Source organism: Hydra vulgaris, chromosome 09, assembly GCF_038396675.1.
Source record: "Hydra vulgaris chromosome 09, alternate assembly HydraT2T_AEP".
Classification (NCBI taxonomy): Eukaryota; Metazoa; Cnidaria; class Hydrozoa; order Anthoathecata; family Hydridae; genus Hydra; species Hydra vulgaris.
This window is the reverse complement of record NC_088928.1, coordinates 46,853,948-46,873,264: the sequence shown is the minus strand read 5'-3', so window position 1 is coordinate 46,873,264 and position 19,317 is coordinate 46,853,948. Positions and strand designations below refer to the sequence as shown.

The 19,317-nt window shown below is 29.1% G+C and overlaps 1 protein-coding gene across 1 annotated transcript in view; it reads left to right on the top strand.

The window, feature by feature from the left end:
- The window catches only part of LOC100213064 (DNA-directed RNA polymerase III subunit RPC7-like), a 49,454-nt gene that overhangs the window by 10,224 nt on the left and 19,913 nt on the right, over positions 1 to 19,317 (top strand). The window contains exon 4 of the mRNA XM_065805895.1: positions 17,386 to 17,442. Within this exon, the coding sequence (XP_065661967.1) occupies positions 17,386 to 17,442 (57 nt within the window). The remainder of the gene's footprint in view (positions 1 to 17,385; positions 17,443 to 19,317) is intronic.

Genomic DNA, 19,317 nt, shown 5'->3' with positions numbered 1-19,317 from the left:
ATATCTTTACAACTTGACGTGATGGTGAAAAATGGTTTGCATATTTGAAATCAGCATATTTAATTTGTTTTAAAAAACCACCTAGTTAACAAGATATGCACAATAAAATTTTATTTGTTTATCAGTGTAAATGCTTCAATATTTTATTTTTTATTATGTAAATTATCTTTAGTGGTTTTTATAATATTTGACAGGCTTGATTTTTTGTTATTACAACAACTTTGTTTTACTTTTATTTTTTGACTCTTTTTATTAAATTCTATTTACAACTTTTATACAGAAACAAAAATTCTCGAGGGCATAATTATATACAAAAATAGCTTATGACTTGACTAATAACGCAGAAGTCTTCGTTGCACTGTAAACATAGTCCGATTAACCCCAAAATGATGCTTTGAGTGACAATTACTAATTTCTTCAACAATACTTACTCCACATAGCTCTTTAGTACTTCTTCGTGAAAGCTCATTTAACCAAGTCTTTGGAACTATTGTCAACACGTCAGCTTTGTTTTTGGAGGATGGAACCCATTTTAACGTGATGTTTATATTATATTCTTTTATTAGGTCAATTATAAATGATGTTATGCAATATTAATATGCATAACATCATTTATACTTCGAAGCCAGGCTGCATCCTCAATTATTACGCCATCGTATTCTATAGCAACCCCTATTGCCATGCTGCTAGCATCACACCACAATGTTGCTCCATTTTGAATCCCTTTAACATTCCAATTCTCTCTCATAGAATCACAAACTTCTAATCGGCGCAATATTTCGATTAACCATGGCTGAGCTTGATCTCCAATTAGATCATCCCAAGTATTTCCTTGACTATGACGTTTTATAAAACTGCAGGCAATTCTAAGCCACCCTTCAACAGGATAGTGACCTAATAAGTGTCCACATATTAAAAAAAGTTTCTGTCGTGTTACTTTTTCAGTTTTGATATCTTGTGACTTTGGAATGATGTTTCCACGTTTCCAACAAAGCTCCTTTTTTTCATTTCTAAACAGTTGCAAACCCAACACTCGTGCAGTATCACATTGCACCGGCTCTTTTGTTACCAATCCATAACACGCTAAATGATTTACGACCTTTTCAACTAATGTCTTTTCTAAATTAACAATTATGTTGTCAATGTAGTGGTCAGTTCCTTCACTAATACCTGCATTGAGATTCAACACGCTGCCTAAGACTGAAGACATTACTTTTGGGGCAGAATTAGCCCAAAACCAAGACGTGTAAGATAGTATTTTTCTTCTTTGTAGACTACCTTCTGATGCTCCCACAAACTCGGATCGATATGTATTTGCATATAGGCGCATTTAAGATCGAGCATTGCAAATTTGTCACCAACAGTTCTCCATTTTCTAACTTTTTCATTACATGCGTCACTTGAGGCATTATGTGAATTAACATACTGATTCAATTCGCGAAAATCCAGAACAGGTCGTATCTTTCCTTTATTTTCCTGCTCAACAGCCATTAACGGGACAATCCCTTTTGTACTTTTTTCTTCTTTGTTGCATAGTTTCAACCAGCCATTTTTTACCCATAAGTCCATCTCGTCATTAAATTGATGTAACAACTGGGGTTTTACCTTGTACTGCGCGACAGAATTTCTCAGTTGTGGTTGACCTTGTTTCTATTTATATTTAGCAGTCAACTTTGTACCATCAAAATAAGCACCAAAATCCTTGTCCTTTATACCAACAGCTTGTTTCTTTGCATGAATTGAAACAAAACCAAATTCAATTTTTCCATTGTACAAATGCACTTCTCCATAGCGATTAATGACATCCATACCAATAATAGCATCAATACCGTTGACAACACTTTTCAGAATCATTACTGATGTTTTGAGCTTTTTTCCTTCAATAATCAATGTTACTGTAGCTTTTCCCTCCGTTTTTACAAATTCTCCATTAACAACCAACACCATTAGTTCATTTCTTCTGATACAAACACCGGCTTTCTGAGCCATGTTGTTTAAAATAATAGTTCGAGTACATCCGCTGTTAACCAGTGCTTTTTCATTGGAAGCGCCGTTAGTTGTTTAGGGAAACAGCTGGCACTCGCGATTTCCCATTTGAGTTTCCCTGATGCAACGAACAAAATCTTTCAATGTGTCTAGATTCTCCTCATCTAAAGCATTTTATTCCATCATTAACAATTTGTTTCTTCGAAAAACAGATTCGGGCAACATGTCCAGGCTTGCCACACTTGTAGGAGTTAAAATCAGTAGCGGATGGTTTTTTAACATGTTTATAGAAACCAGAGATTGTTGTTGAAACATACTCTTCTTTTGTTTTTTCCATCATGAGTACTCGTGCATGGTTTAATGCATCCTGTAACCTGATCCCAAATATTTTCACTTATGCTCGTAGCTGCTTTGAAATTTCACCCGGCAATCCAGTTATGAACGCTCTTAGCAATAATTCTTCGCTTTCACTGTTGGCCAAAACCATAAGTTGACGTAAACTGGCCAAATACACATCAACAGATTCGCTGTCATTCCATCTCTGATCTCTGAACTGCTCGTAAGCTTGAAAACCATCAACTGCAAATACATCTAGTAGAGCTTTTTCAATGTCCGCAGTGGCGGTTTTTTGGCTCTCCCCAAGTTGCTCATATAATGCGGACGCACTGCCTTCAAGAAACAGCGGAATAATTAATGAAAGATCGCCCATATTTTGCAGCTCTCCCACCAGTTTGATCTTTTTCAGTCACACTGCAACATCTCCAGATCCATCAAATCTTCCAATCATTTTCGCCATAGATGCCATAATGCCGAAATAACTTGTTATTACGACAACTTTGTTTTACTTTTATTTTTTGACTCTTTTTATTAAACTCTATTTACAACTTTTATATATAAACAAAAATTCCCGAGGGCGTAATTATATACAAAAATAGCTTATAACTTGACTAATAAATTACATCAATTAACTTTAAAAATATTATGACAAGAATTTTATAAACGTAACAATAAAGTTTTATAATGATCAGCTATTATCACATTTTTTATAACCATTAAAAAAAAAAATTAAACTTGTTTCTCCGCGCAGCGGCTTTGTTCATCAAGGTTCATGTTTTGGAGTTTTGGAGTAGAGAGAGGTTTATAACCACAATTAAGTAGTCTTCTCGTCTGTAATGGTCATCTCGGCTTTAGGTAGGTGAATTAACATTAAACAAAAAAATTAGAAGTAATAATTCCTATGCAATATTATCAGAGCATAATTTATAATATAATGCCCTATAAACAAATCCTTTGAAAACTCTGTTTACAATTATCGGATCATGGCATGAGTTAGGTTTGATTTGGACTTTAGTTATGGCATTTTTACAGTAAACTTTAAAGTTGTATGTACCAGTTTTATTGTTTATAATAAAACTGGTACATACAAAGTTTAGCGTGTTATTTTCATTTTCGATTTTCATGGCATACTGAATATTTCTATGTTGGTTTTTACATAATACTAAAAAACTTTTTGTATCATCAGTGAGTTAAAATGAGGATGGAAGTCATCGACATCTTTTAAATGACTTTAATTGAATATTATTGGGAACCGCTTGTGCAATAGCATTATTTTTGTGAAACTGTAAAAAACACTCCGCAACTACTACCATAAGTCTTAAACCAATAGGTTCAGAATCTTCTAGTTCAAAAAATAACAATGCGAAAAGCATTGTTATTTTTTATATAACTAAAAGTGTTTTTATTTCATCAAAGGTAAATTTTGATGTAAAATTAGGATCATTTCTTAATCTCTCATTAAGGAGAATTATTGCTTCTTTTACTGGAACTGAAGGATATGTATTAATGATATAAAAATACACTTGAATTTCATCTTTGTCAGTATTCCACGATTTAGCTAAAGTGAGGGAGGCACTTGAAATACAATGCCATGAATGTGCACCTTCAGGTGGCGGTCTGAATCAGGATGAAAGAGGTTATGTCACGACTTCCTTTTGGAAACCTATGTTTTGATATTTGAATCAAAAGAAACTATTGCATTGATTTGTTTTTGTTTTGTTTTTAATGATTCTTTATATTTATATAATACTTGATAACAAGGGTATCTATACTCCCTTGAAATATTGTAATAAAAATCAATTTAAAATAAAGAGTTACATTCATAGTAAAAGTTTTTATTTAATTATATAAATTAAACTTTGTATTAAAAGTTTGTATTTGTATCCTGTATTTGTATTTTTTTCTCCTTTATTTGTGTTTACTTAGCTAGGTAAATACAAATACATAATAAAAGTAAATACAGCTGTTAATCTAGCTAGATTAACAGCTGTTTCAGAAATATTTTAAGCATGTTATAAGAGTCCCAGTGAAATTAGTTATATTTGATTAAAGATCCATAAAAACTATGCGTGTTTAGATAACATCTTTGACATCACACTGAAAATGCCTGCTGCCGAAGGCTTCAGTACATACAAAAAAGTCACCCCCTGATAATTTTTCAATAAAAACAAATTTTTATATGCTCAAATTTAGATTTTTGATCTCAATTTTTATTTTTAATATTGAATTTATATCAAAAAACATTTTTATAACAAGAAATTAATATTCTTTTACTTAAAACAAAAATTATCTACTAAATTAGAAAAAGTTTTTAAATAATTAAATAATTATTTTTTAGATAATTATTAATAGCAATTATTTAGCCCTTAAATAATTATTTTACTAAAATTAAAAATAATAGTCTATTTGTGCGCCTTTTGCCTTGATGACTGCAAGACATCTTTTAGGCATTAAATCTACTAAGTTTTTAAGCCATTGTGTGTTAAATTTTTCCCACTCAATGAGAATTGCCTTTAATTGCGACAAACTGGATGGTTTTTGATCAGCTACTTTAATTATAAAAAGATTCCATTTGATCTCAGTTTTTGCTTCAGAATATCAGTATAAACCTCTTTTGTCATTATTCTGTCAATGAATTGGAGTTTGCCAACACCACTCCAAGCAAAGGAGCCCCAAACCATCATTCGACCTATGATAAGAGAAAAAATAAGTTAAAAGTGTATATAATATTGAAATGTTATAATTAAGCTTAATGTTACCTCCTCCATGCTTGACAGTTGGTCTCATACATTTAGGGTTTAGACGTCCACCATTTTTTCTCCATTTGCGTATGTTACCATCAGAACCAAACAAGCATATTTTTGTTTTATCGGACCATAAAACTCTTTGTCATTGATCAATAGTCCAATTCGAATGTTTCTTAGCCCAAGATTCTTTTTACTCAAAAAAGGTTTTTTTGGAGCAGCTCTACCTACAAAACCTTGATTTTTCAAGCGATTGCGAACAGTTTGAGGATTTGCAGTTATACCATGATCTGTTTGTAAATCTTTTGCAAGCTTTGGTGCAGATAACCTTTGATCTTGTTCAACTTTTTGAATAATTTCTCTACCAATGTATAAGGTAGTCTTAGCTAGGTGTCCTTTTCTTGGAAAATTTTTTATGGTACCCATTTTTTTTAATTTTCTAATGATATTTCCTACACTATTAGGCTTAACATTTACTATTTTAGAAAGTTTTATATTCTTTTCCACTTTTATAGTGTCCCAGGATCAGTTTTTTTACTGATTCATGAATTTCATATCTTTTCTCCATGAATTTTTTTATTAAGAACCTAAAAAGAAAACAAACTTTGCTAAAAAATTAGTTAGAATAACTTCTATCAATCAAATTTGTTTGTTTTTGGCTTTTTTTTCTGCAATTTTAAACAAGAGAAACATTAAAAAATAATTAGAGGGTGACACTTTTTCTAATTTAGTGAATAATTTTTGTTTTAAGTATAGGAATATTAATCTCTTGTTGTAAAAATAATTTTTGATATAAATTCAATATTGTTATACAAATATTTTTTGATATAAATTCAATATGAAAAAAATTTTGGTCAAAAATCTAAATTTAAGCATATAAAAAGTTGTTTTTATTGAAAAATCATTTTTGACATAATGTAAGTATATATATAAAGTTTGACTATGGCGTTTTTAAATGTGTTAAAAAGCCATAGTCAAGCTTTCAAAAAAAATAATCATGTATGTGGTCAGGTATAGAGTGTGATCGTACACTTTTTTTGCATTTGTGGTTTAGAAAATAGGGCAAAAAAATGTAAAGTACAATGAAAATATAAAATTTGATATGCTAAAAGATATTTATTATTTTTACATTATACTTTTTTGTAGTGGGAAAATTATATATGCAGAGATAATGATCAAAATTAAAATAATGTACATTCTGTATAAAATGTTGTTATTGCAAGGGTGGTGTAGTGTTATAATGTTTGCTTTTTTAAAGCTAGATGTCAGAAGCTTAAACCTACCCTGTCCTTTAATATGCAGTGCTAGCTTGTTTTTTTTCACATATCAGCATTGTTTTTCAAGGTTTATGTTTTGTTAAAAGGTTGTGAGATACATTGAGTTCTGTTTGATTGAACAATATATAATAGAACAGTCACAGTGATAAAATTTGTAGAACGCAAAAAGAGATGCGAAATCATGATGATGGGAGAGCAGCTCAAGTTTTGTAGCTAGAGTAGGTCTAACCTACTCTAGCTACTATTGCTGACTTCGGAGTGAATTATGCATTTTTATAAATTATTTTTCTTCATATTCTTAAAATAAAACAAGTATGAAATTTATTTGGTTAAAATATACCAAACTTAATGCTTATATCATTATTTTAAAGACTTTTTTGAACTATATTCTAAAATGCAATTGCCATCTTGCATAGTAACTACTATTTTAGAATTTTTATATCTTAATTTTATGCTTGCTTTGAAATGTTTTTTGAACATTTTTAATCTCATTCATTAATGTTACTTTTTTTTCAAAAATAGTTTTTTCACAATAGAAGAGTTAATCTTAGATTAACTCTTCTATTCTATTATTCTAATAGAAGAGTTAATCTTAGATTAACTCTTCTATTGTGGAGTTTGATTGAAATTTTTTTCTGGAAATAAAATTTATTTTGTATGTATAAACTTAATAGAAAATAAAAATGAAAAAATTTTGCTATAGTATATGTTTTTCTCATCATGGTTATACCTGCCCTAACCTAAAACCTCAGTTGATGTATAAAGCCTCAATGTATATATATATATATATATATATATATATATATATATATATACATATATATATATATATATATATATATATATATATATATATATATATATATATATATATATATATATATATATATATATATGTATATATATATCTATATATATATATCTATCTATCTATATATATATATATATATATATATATATATATATATATATATATATATATATATATATATATATATATATATATATATATATATATATATATATATATATATATATATATATATACATATATATATATATATATATATATATATATATATATATATATATATATATATATATATATATATATATATATATATATTAGGGTTCAATTAAATTTTTTAAGTCTCGGACAAAATATCAGATCAAAACATGTTTGGGTCGGACAGTGTCCAATCAAATTTTTAAAAGATAATCTTTATGGTTTACGAAACCAAGTTATTCAATCGAAATCTTTGTTGTGTTATACAGTTTATTTTAATGTTAGTCTAGTAAAGTTGTAGTTTCTTTCCTTATTATTAAGAATATTTCATCGCAGATTTTTGGTTTTTAATAAAATAGTTTCAATTTAATATTGTATGTTTTTTTAGATAGGCTTAACTTTTCACGCTGTAACTAACAGCGCTATTTTTTTTTTTCTTTATAATTTGACGGTTACTTTAAATTAAGAATAATTCAATAATTTAATTTCACTTTTTAATAGTTTAAATAAAATTTGTTTATTTATTAAACAATTAATAGAAGTAATTTGTAAAAGCGTTTTGCGTAACTTTCATTAAATGTTTTAAAAGATAAGTAAAAATTTTTTCAAATACAATTAAAAACGTAACAAAAAGTAATTTTTACTTCGAGTTGTTTTAGTTTTATTTTAAAGCTAATTTATTTTCTTTTTCATGAGGAATTGTTTTGCTTATTCATTAGTTTTTTCAATTTTTTTCCTAGTTTAAGTTTAGCTTAACATTTCTTTTTTCAGCACATTTCTGAAATGTTTAAATCATCAAAATATCTAAACAGTCATGGTCAAGTTGTAAACAAAAAAAATCATTTGCAAGGTCAGCAGCATATATATATATATATATATATATATATATATATATATATATATATATATATATATATATATATATATATATATATATATATATATATATATATATATATATATATATGTATATGTGTATATATATACATATGTATATATATTTATATATATATGTATATATAGATATATATAGATATATATATGTATATATATATATATATATATATATATATATATATATATATATATATTTATATTAGGGATATGAGTTTTTATTTTTTTTTCAAATAAAATGTTTACTGTATAATATATAGATGAACTTTTACATAAAATCATGAAAAAAGGCCCAAATAGCTTTCTGCAACAAAAAAAGGTCACCCCCAAAATAAAAATTTGATTTACCATTTTTATACATTCATTTTTGACCGATGTTTTAATCTTAAGCTTAATTCTCAGCTTAATTCTATTTATTTCATTATTTTGTTATGAATTTATAAATATAACGCCACACGTTACCATGGCAACGAAACGGCCGTGTGCCGGCAAATACTTGGAATTGTTATGTGATGACGTCATTGTGTTACCACGGTGATATAGACGACTGTAACAGACTGTAGAAGATTATAGAACTTAGTAGAACATTCTGGAAGCTCTAAATAATTATATAAGCGAGCTGCTGTCAGAGCTCAGTGTTGATAATGTGAATAGTTCTATGAAGTACTCTGCGTGTAACTGAGCTAATAAGGAACTACTGTAGCGAACTAAAGACGCTGTAAGTGTACGAAGTATAAGTAGTTGTAGCATTATCGTTAGGATACGGACCGGATTATCGAACTGTTATCAACATTGACTGGATTATCGAACTATAATTGGATTACTATACAGTTAAAGTATTTTATTAATTAAATGACTTTATTAAACGGATATTTACGCTCAGCTATCCGTAAAGTCGTAACAATATTATATGATGTCTCACAAGAAAAGTCATACCACAGTAACAAAGAACAAGAAGACTTGGACTAAAAATTTGGTGAGATTTCAAGAGTCACACAGAAGAAGAGGAAGCGTGGCTGTAGAAGAACATTCACTCGATGAAAAATCCAGAATACCACTTCAATTGCAGATCGTAGGAAGATACCAGTTTCTCGGAGCATATGTTAAAGGAAGAAAAGAACGAATAGACCAAATTTCTAAGGAAATTACAAAATTGTGGGACAATAAACTGAATTTTCCACGTGTGTCTGATCAAGTGATAAGAGCAAAGCTTATGAAGGTGCTGAAGGTCTATGATGAATGTGTCAAGCGTGGAAAATATGATGTTCTCAATGCATTATTAGACATCACGAAAGTGAATGGCCAGTGGTTATCCTCGGAAGATAAACGTCTATACCACCTACAAAAAGAAAGTAAAGGACAGGTGGGGTACTCAACAGGACAAGTGGCAAGTAAAGAAACCATTCACCCTTCCAAGAGAAGGAAAGTCCAGTCTGGAACAGCAATACCTTCCACATCACAAGTCCTGTCTACCACAGACAGTGGTACTGAATCTGAAAACTGCAAAAGTAAGAGTGAAGATGATGAAGACGACGACGGTGATAAAGACGATGATGAGGACACTCAGAAAAAAACTAGAAAGCACTACAAAAGTAAATTTGCTGTAAGTATGGTTACATCAAGTGGAGTTTCCACAAAGAAAGCTGCTAAAATATGCAATGTATTATCACAACAAGGTATTGATATTCCAACTCCAAGTCAATCAGCAATTTACAAGTCCATATTCAAAGAGGCAGGTAAATTAAAAAAAGAAATGATACAACAACTTAAAATGGAACAGTGGTCCTTACACTTTGACGGCAAACGAATAGATGATAAGGAATATCAGGTAGTTGTACTTCAGAATGAAAGAACTGACGTGAAACTTGATGCACTGCGTTTAAAAGATGGCAAAGCTGAAACTGTTGCTGAAAAAATTGCCAAACTTATTGATGAATACAATTTGTGGAATTCAATTAAGATGATCATTACTGATACAACAAACGTCAATACTGGGAAGAGAAATGGAGTTGTTGTGAAGTTGCAACGTATGTTTAAATTAAAGGGTGTCACAATACCACAATTTATCGGTTGTCAGCATCACGTACTAGACAGGATTCTCCGTCTGGTGATGGACGAAGAACTTGGGGGTGATACCAAATCTCCAAACATTGAATACCCATTTGTGTCTGAACTGTTGAATAAGTATGATGAACTGAAGGATAAGTTTGTGAATGGAACTGTAGAAATTCTTGATAAATCAGGGTGGAGAGACGATATGAAGTTTTTGTACCATTTAACAAGAGTGTTTAGGTTCTATGAAGAACAAAGAAACTTCCCTCTGATTCACTTTCAGAACATTCCTAATATGAGCAATGCCAGATGGAACTCAAGAGCCATTCTCGCCATTCTGGCGTTCATTCTTATGCCTGAAGCGAGAAAGAATTTGGAGAAGGTTTGCAGGTTCATTTCATATGAGTGGGCAGAACATTGGTTTAGTAGTCAAAAGTACAATGACAATGACTTCAAGAATTTATCTGATGTATTGAAGCCTTACAAAAAGGCATTGCAGTCATTCAAAAATCACTGGAAGAAAGAGCCATCCGTCATCGACATACCACGAAGTAATCAGATAGCTGAACGTGCAATCAAGGTGATGCAAGACCTGTATGCTTCCTGCAGAAAGAAAGACAAACTGCAACTTCGATTCATTCTAAGTAATAAGCGCTAGACTCTTTATGAGACGTGAGCATCATGTGACCCATGTCCTAAACACAGTAGGCCTATAGACACAGACAGTTATGTATATTGTTGTACTAGACGCTTTGATACTGTTAATTTTGTAATACTTGTATAATTATATATCGCATAATGTTTTTTGTTATATCACAGTACATGTTGCATAAATAAATAAAATAACAACAGGAGTATGACTCTTACAACATCTTCAGCCTTTAATATTCATTTACTGTACAAAAGTGTACCTATTGAAAATTCGATTTTTTGGTTTTGGGGTGACCTTTTTTCAAAATATGTCAAAATGAAACATCTATTCATTCTTTTTACATAAAAGTTCATTGAATTACGATACAGGCCTAGTAGGTTGCAAAAAAGTCATATCCCTAATGTATATATATATATATATATATATATATATATATATATATATATATATATATATATATATATATATATATATATATATATATATATATATATATATATATATATATATATATATAGATATATAGATATATATATATGTATATATATATATATATATATATATATATATATATATATATATATATATATATATATATATATATATATTAGGGTGTCCTGTTTTCAGGGTCACATTTTGTTTTGACTGCTCCTAGCATTTTTCTGCTGTGTTTATGTGAGAAAATGAGATCTGTAAAGTTTTAGAGCTCTAACTTTATTTTTGTGACTACACAAGCCACTTTAAGTTTCAAAAATCATGATTTTTCGGTGAAAAAAGTCTATTTTTACAGTGCTTGTGTAGTTACAGTTTGAAAGATACAGGCTTATCTTAAATTGAACCATGTACTGTTAACCCTCATTAGTTAGACTAAAATTGGGAGCAGTTTGAATAAAACCGTTAGTTAAGTTTGAAGTGAGTTCGAAGATACGCAGTTGACACAATGTACCCATTTTTATGTGGTTTGACACAGTTGACAAAATCAAACAAAACATTGATCTAATCATTATGAAATGGGTCTAAATCGATTTCCGAACCCTTTTCACACCTAATTTGACCAACGAAAATCCAAAATTGTTTAAAAAGTACTAATTATATGTTTAATTTCATTTATGTATTATACTAGACATTTTTTAACCACTAATTCTACAAGATATTAACATTTTCTTTTCTTTTCACCACTCCCTTAGGGGCTTCCAGCCTTTCTTTTCTGGTCCATTGCTAGGAGAAGATCTTGCCTCAGCTCTTCATCATGGCTTTCATCAACAAAGTCCTGTATAAGCTTAGCATTCCTGTCTGCAGCATCATTAGTTACAGGAATGTTGAGAGATAAAATCCTTGAACTTTGTGTAGCCGGACAATCTGTTCCACATACTAGGTGGAATCTTCATTCATTCAAGCTGCTGGCTATCCATATTTAAGATGTTAAATATCAAAATGGATTCTGAATCAACAAACTCAGACAACCTGGGCCTCTCTCCTTCTTTGTCAATGAAACCTGATATATTAACCTTCTTATACATAAATGACAGAGGATCCATTTCCTTTGAATCATTTATCGCCAGGATTTTTTCAGCAAATTCAGTCTTTTCCTCATCTGACACTCCAGGATCCAGTAAACTAAATGGGATCAAAGTTGGATGAAGATATCATGTATGGTTTGCAATGCTATTGAGACATTTGACTGCAACATTAGGTCTGCTTTTCATGTATGACTTCATCTCCCAGATTGCTTCTATGTCATGTCTTGGAGAAATTACAGTCTGAGACGAGATTAAGAACCACTTTGCATAACTGAATGCTACAAACTCAGAGGTGGCCTCAACTTCTCTTTTTGTAGAAGCTGTGGAAACAATATCTGTCATTTGGCTCAGAATTTGCAGCTTCATGTAATATATAGCCTGTGCCATAAACCTTGCAAAGACGCATAACAGGTCTTCCAAGATAGATGTTTAACCTGGAATTCACTCCTTTTTCTTTACCTGTATTTGACGCAGCGGTATCAAATACTAGACCTTTAATGTCTTCTTTGAGTGAGTTTTCTTCTAAAATCTCAATAATCTTCTCAGTCTGACAAGCACCAGTAGAATCAGTGACAGGAGGTACTCCTAGCAAAAAATGTTCTCCATCGCAAGTTGCACTCAATGCTAAGCGCTCTGTTTTGAGTTTCTTTTCATCAGTATACTCTTTGACAAGCTTTCCATCATAATGAAGAATCATGTTTGATCCAGCTTTTGCTTTTAAAGCTTCCCTGGCTTCCTCCACTGTTTCCTGTATGACCTTTCTACCAATTTTGTGTATATTGGATTTTGACATACCTTTACTGGAAAGTCCATATGTATCAGCCACCTGCTTTAAAATATCAAATTGAGCTCTGATTTACATGTTTAACCTTCGAAATAAGGACAGTATCTCCTACTATGCCAGCAGATGTAGATGGTTGTGGATCTATCTCATCTTTACTCAAGTCTATAGAATTAGAGGTGTCTGTTTCCTCTGAAGATATTTCTGTTTCACTTGAAGATGAAACCTGCAGCTCAGACTGATAACTCTGGTCATGATCTACTCCAGACATTCTTACTCTTGCCTGTTGAGATCGTTGAGCAGAATAAATGTACCTTTTATCTTTCTTCCCAATGTACATTTTCCTGCAACTTCTTTGATCATTTACGAAAATGATATCTTCTGCCTTGTCTACCTGAGATCTTTTCTTATCTTTCTCTAATATTTGTATCACATCACTGGGCATAACATCAAAAAGAACAGGCAAAATATTGTCTTTGAAAATTATTCTCTTTTCTACTTCTTTAGTGTTTTGCCTTTTTTGAAGAGAAATCAATTTTTTGTGCTTGGCTAGCAATTCACTCATTTTCTTCTGTACTTTGTCCACTCTGGATGTTGGAATTCCAGCTTTTTCATAAAAAGCAGTGACCTTTTTAACCAAGCACTGACAATTTTCCTCACAAATGAGCTTGAAATCATGATAGAATCCACAGCAAAGAAGGGTGTTATCTTTGATCTTAGGATTTTCAGACAAAAAATAATAATGCTCCAAAATGTCTTTATTAGAAGGAAGTTGATTGTCATTCAACTTGTCACTTATACTCTTAAGAAAAAATATTTCTTTCTTTTTTCTGTTTTTAGCCATTCTGTTCAATTAAGTTTACTCTCTGCACTGGAGTCAAATAACAACTATAATAGGCAGAAGTTTATAAAAGTGTCCTATCACTTACAGAATTATAAAGTGTTCTTTCACTTAAAAAGATAAAGTTTCTCAAAGTTCCAATAATAGTGTTTTATCACTACTTTGAAACACTTTTGGTAATCCTTCAGTTAAGCGGCGTAAAATAAAATTATTATTTTGCTTTTAAAACATGTCAGGCGTTTTTGAGAGAATGCAAGGATTACCGTTGCAACTAACCCCCAGGCCCCACCCTATGCCAAGGAAATGCATTGCTCCAAAATAACCCCCACCCCCATCCCTCCCCAAAACCCCAGGTCAGAATTTGCTCATCACATTTAGATTGTAGTATTCCCCCCTCCCCCCTTTCTAATTTATATAACATGCAATATTATAGGCATTTTTACATCTTTCAAATCTTGTCACTATATTTATATATATATATATATATATATATATATATATATATATATATATATATATATATATATATATATATATATATATATATATATATAATATATAGATAGATAGATACATACATACATACATACATACATACATACATACATACATACATACATACATACATACATACATACATACATACATACATACATACATACATGCATACATACGTACATACATACATACATGCATACATACATACATACATACATACATGCATGCATGCATACATATATGCATACATACATACATACATACATACATACATATATATAGATAGATAGATAGATTGATGAAATAGTTAAAATAAAAACAACAAAAAATAAAAGACATAAATATTAAACAAAACCATTAAAATAAAAATGGAACGACAAACATTTTATTTCAATTATAAATAAAATATTTATAATAAAAACATGTTTTATTAAAGTACAAAATTAAAATAATTAAAATAAAAGCAGTGAAAATAAAACTTATATTAATTCTAAATAAAATTATTTCATTAAAAATGGCAAAACAAACGTTTTTTAATTCTAAATAAGATAATAAAAATAAAAATGGGTAAAAGAATGTTTTATTTAAATACTAAATAAAATAACTAAATGTAAAAAATTTTTTAACAATTTTTCTAAAAATATTTGATGAGCAAAAAACGAGTTGTTGCAGTTTAAATAAAATTTTTTTGGCAAGTGCTTTTAATGCATATGCTTGAAAATAAATCATACTGCTGATTCAAACTTTAATGGAAAAAAATCATTATGTTGATTCAAAGTGTAAAGAAAATAACCATACTGCTAATTTAAAGTGTAATTGAAACAACTAAACAAGTATATAGTGGATCATTATTATTTATTTTGTTCGACAGAAGTTTCTAAGAAGTTGATATTACTTGAATACAAACTTACACTTATTAACAACGACTTCAAAACACTATCACCTTTTTCAAAAAAGTTTTGGATCTGTAAAATTACATAATGTTTTAATTTATTGGTGAAAAGATTTATTAAATTTTGTATCATAGATGAAGCACCTGTAGTTAAAGAATATGGGAGTATAAGGTTTAATCGGCATTAACTGTATTATCCACATGAGCATTATCTATAAATATATATCATTTATAAGGAGTAATCAGCATTAATTAAAAATTTAGTGGTCATTATAAGTATAGTGATTTAATTTATTTGATAAATGACACCATAATGACCAATCATTTATTTGATAAATGAGACCATATTGACTAGTCATTTAGTTATTACGTTCAAAAAATTTGAATGATTTAAATGAACATATAACATAAAATCCTTAATGGTTAAGAAAGGTTTGAAAAGTAATATTTTGCAAATCTCTTAAATATGAAATCTACAAACCCATGTAAAATGTTTATTTCATATGAAACTTTCATTATCGCAGAAAAAAAAAGAGATAATAAACGCAATTGCAATGTTGCCGCAATAGAAAATAGAAATGAAATGAAATAGAAATGCTTGGTAGAAGTGATGCACAGAAAGCATCATAATTGATTATGATGTCTTGATTGACAGACAATTTAAATATAAAAAATAATTTATTTTTAATAAATTTTTTTAATCAATGCAGAGGGAATTAACCATATAAAAATATCAATTTAGATAGCTTTCCAAAAATTTAAATAACTTATTTAGTTATTTAGCTTACTCTTCAAATATAATATCTTGCAAATGAATTTCACCAGGTTCATTTTGTTGACTAGTAGTATTTTGGTAAATATTAGAAGTTGCAAGCCATATTTTTGTTGTTATTGTTGTTTCCATTTTTTTTGTTGTTTTTAATTAAAAGACTTCAGAAAATATATTTTTAAAATGGCTGTTAAACACAATGAAAGTTTAAACAACATATACACAGTATTAGAGCTTGATTATTTTATTATATGAAAATAAAGTTTGTTGAAAAGTTTATTTTAATTTTATGCAAAAAAAAGTTAAGAAAATCAATCAAGTAATAGGCATAATTATGTAATGTTATTTTTCAAAAAAAACAGTATTCAATTGCTTTATTGTTTTAACGTTTATTGCACTCTGAGGTAAGTTATTCCATAAATTACCAACTCAAAGTGAAATGATATTGTAGTGCTGTTGAAAGCTTTGTGCTAAAATATAATTCATTCTTTCTCTATAACCCTAATGTATCTGGTAACTTCCTCTTAGTTCAAGGAACTTTAATTGCTGTGCCACAGTTGCTATACGTTCTTCTTTAGTACTTTCATAGTATAATTCTTTTTAGTACTTCAATAATATAACAGTAAAACTTAAAAATCAACTAATTTTATTAATTACTTAATATACTCTATTATAATTACTTAATATACTATATTATAATTACTTAATATACTATATTATAATTACTTAATATACTATATTATAATTACTTAATATACTATATATAAACTTTATTAATTACTTAATATGGACAATTGAAATAGAAAGGAATCAACTCTTAAAGAAACCACTACAAAATCTCTGAGGTAATGATGTAAAAAAAAATTTTACTCCTAAAAGGCATATAAAATTAAAATTTTAAAACTGTACTATAACACATAAGAATGATATCCTTTATGATAAACTTGAAAAAACTTGTGAATTCAATGGCGATAAAATTTTAAGATATGCCTAAGTGTTTGTTGGTTCCTTTCTGCCTAATTGTCAGTTGGTTCCTTTCTGTTGAATGTGGTCCAAAAGTTGCAGTTCTATAAGATTTTTGAAGATATTTCCAAAATGTCAAACATTTTAAATTTACTTATGTTAATGCTATTTTAGATTGGAATTTGTTTCCTAATGAACTCAAACCAAAAAAGCAAAAAAAAATTGTTAAAGGTATTTAACTTTTACATAGCTAGCTTTTATATGTTTACATAGAATTGATTTTTTTGTCTTTCATATCTCAAAACTATATATATATATATATATATATATATATATATATATATATATATATATATATATATATATATATATATATATATATATATATATATATATATATATATATATATATATATATATATATATAGTATATATATATATATGTATATATATATATAATATGTATATATATATATATATATATATATATATATATATATATATATATATATATATATATATATATGTATATATATTTATATATATGTATATATATATATTTATATATATGTAAAAAATGTATATATATTGCCAAACCATTCAATTTTTCTTGCCCCATAGTTGATCGCTGGTAATTTTTAATCATTTTTAATTTAGAAAAAGTTCTTTCACCTTAAGCAACAGAAACGGACAAAGTTAATAGCACTCTTAATGCAATCAGTGCATTTGGAAAGAGTTCTTCAACGTTGTTATTATAAATTCATTTCAAAATGTTTTCTGGGTTAGTATCATCTTAAATTTTTTGAGACAACAACTTCAGCTCAATTTGTAATTCGTTTGCATCTAGATCTTTGCTTTCTTTATAAGTTAATGTTGTTTCTAATAATTTACATTTATCTATGAGTTCATTGTTCTCCATTTCATCACATTTTTTAATATCGTACAAAAGTTCAAAGGTAGCATAACACTTGAAAATGGTTCAAAACGTTCTTTCATTGAAGAAATTGCTATTGTAAATAATACGTCAAAAAATTTTGTTTTGAATTACAATTCAGGATTAATGGACTCGGGTGCTTCAGGCTCCTCTCCAAAAAAAATATTCTTTTTCGGATCCGATTTTCTACCTCAGGCCTAAAATCGTTAGTTAAATCAGCATCTATAGCGCATACTTTAGCTTCTGAAATATATTTAGCGAAAGAAACTTTGGAATTACGAGAAATCAAATATTCAGTTGTTTTTTTTAACACGCTACCTGCTGATCTCACATCCATGCACTGTGATTGTAATAATTTGCTCGTACAATTTATTTCTGATAGAACATCTTGCCAGATTGTTAGACCACAAATAAATTCAAAACTGTCTAATTTTGATGTGATTGATTCAGCTGTTATGCGTGTAAGTGCATCTTTTTTCAATGGAACGACTTCTTTTAACTTTTTTGATAGAAAGAAAAGTGGTAAACCTCCTAAGCTAACAAAAGATGACAATAAATATTTAAAAACCCTATCTTTAAGAAATACAAAAAAAGCATCAACCGAGCTGGCAAAAGACATTAACACAGCAACTGGGGAAAATGTCAGCTCTTCTTTTATTAGACGGCACCTACTTAAATTGGGATTAAGAGGGTGTGTTGCAATTCAAAAACCATTATTACGGTGTGGCAATAAAGAAAAACGATTTAAATATGCAAAACAACACAAAGATGGGGCCCAGAATATATTTAATCAGGTTCTGTACACCGATGAGTCCAAATTCGAAATTTTTGGAATGAAAGTATACCAATATGTTTGAAAAAGAACTGAAGAAGCCTATCAGCCCGAGTGTTTAAACCCTACTATTAAACACAGAGGAGGTTCTTTACAAGTTTGGGGCTGTTTATCTTCATCTGAAGTAGGTGATTTGATCAAAATAAGGGGGCGACTCACCGGGGAACGTTATGTGGATATTCTTTCTGGATATCCACATAACGTTCCCCGGTGAGTCACCATTAGTAAGTAAGGCACCATTCTGTATCATCCCGAATGAGACTAATAGGTCATAACTTTATTCTGCAGCAGGACAATGACCCAAAACATTGTTCCCGAGTGGCAAAAAATTATTTAAATG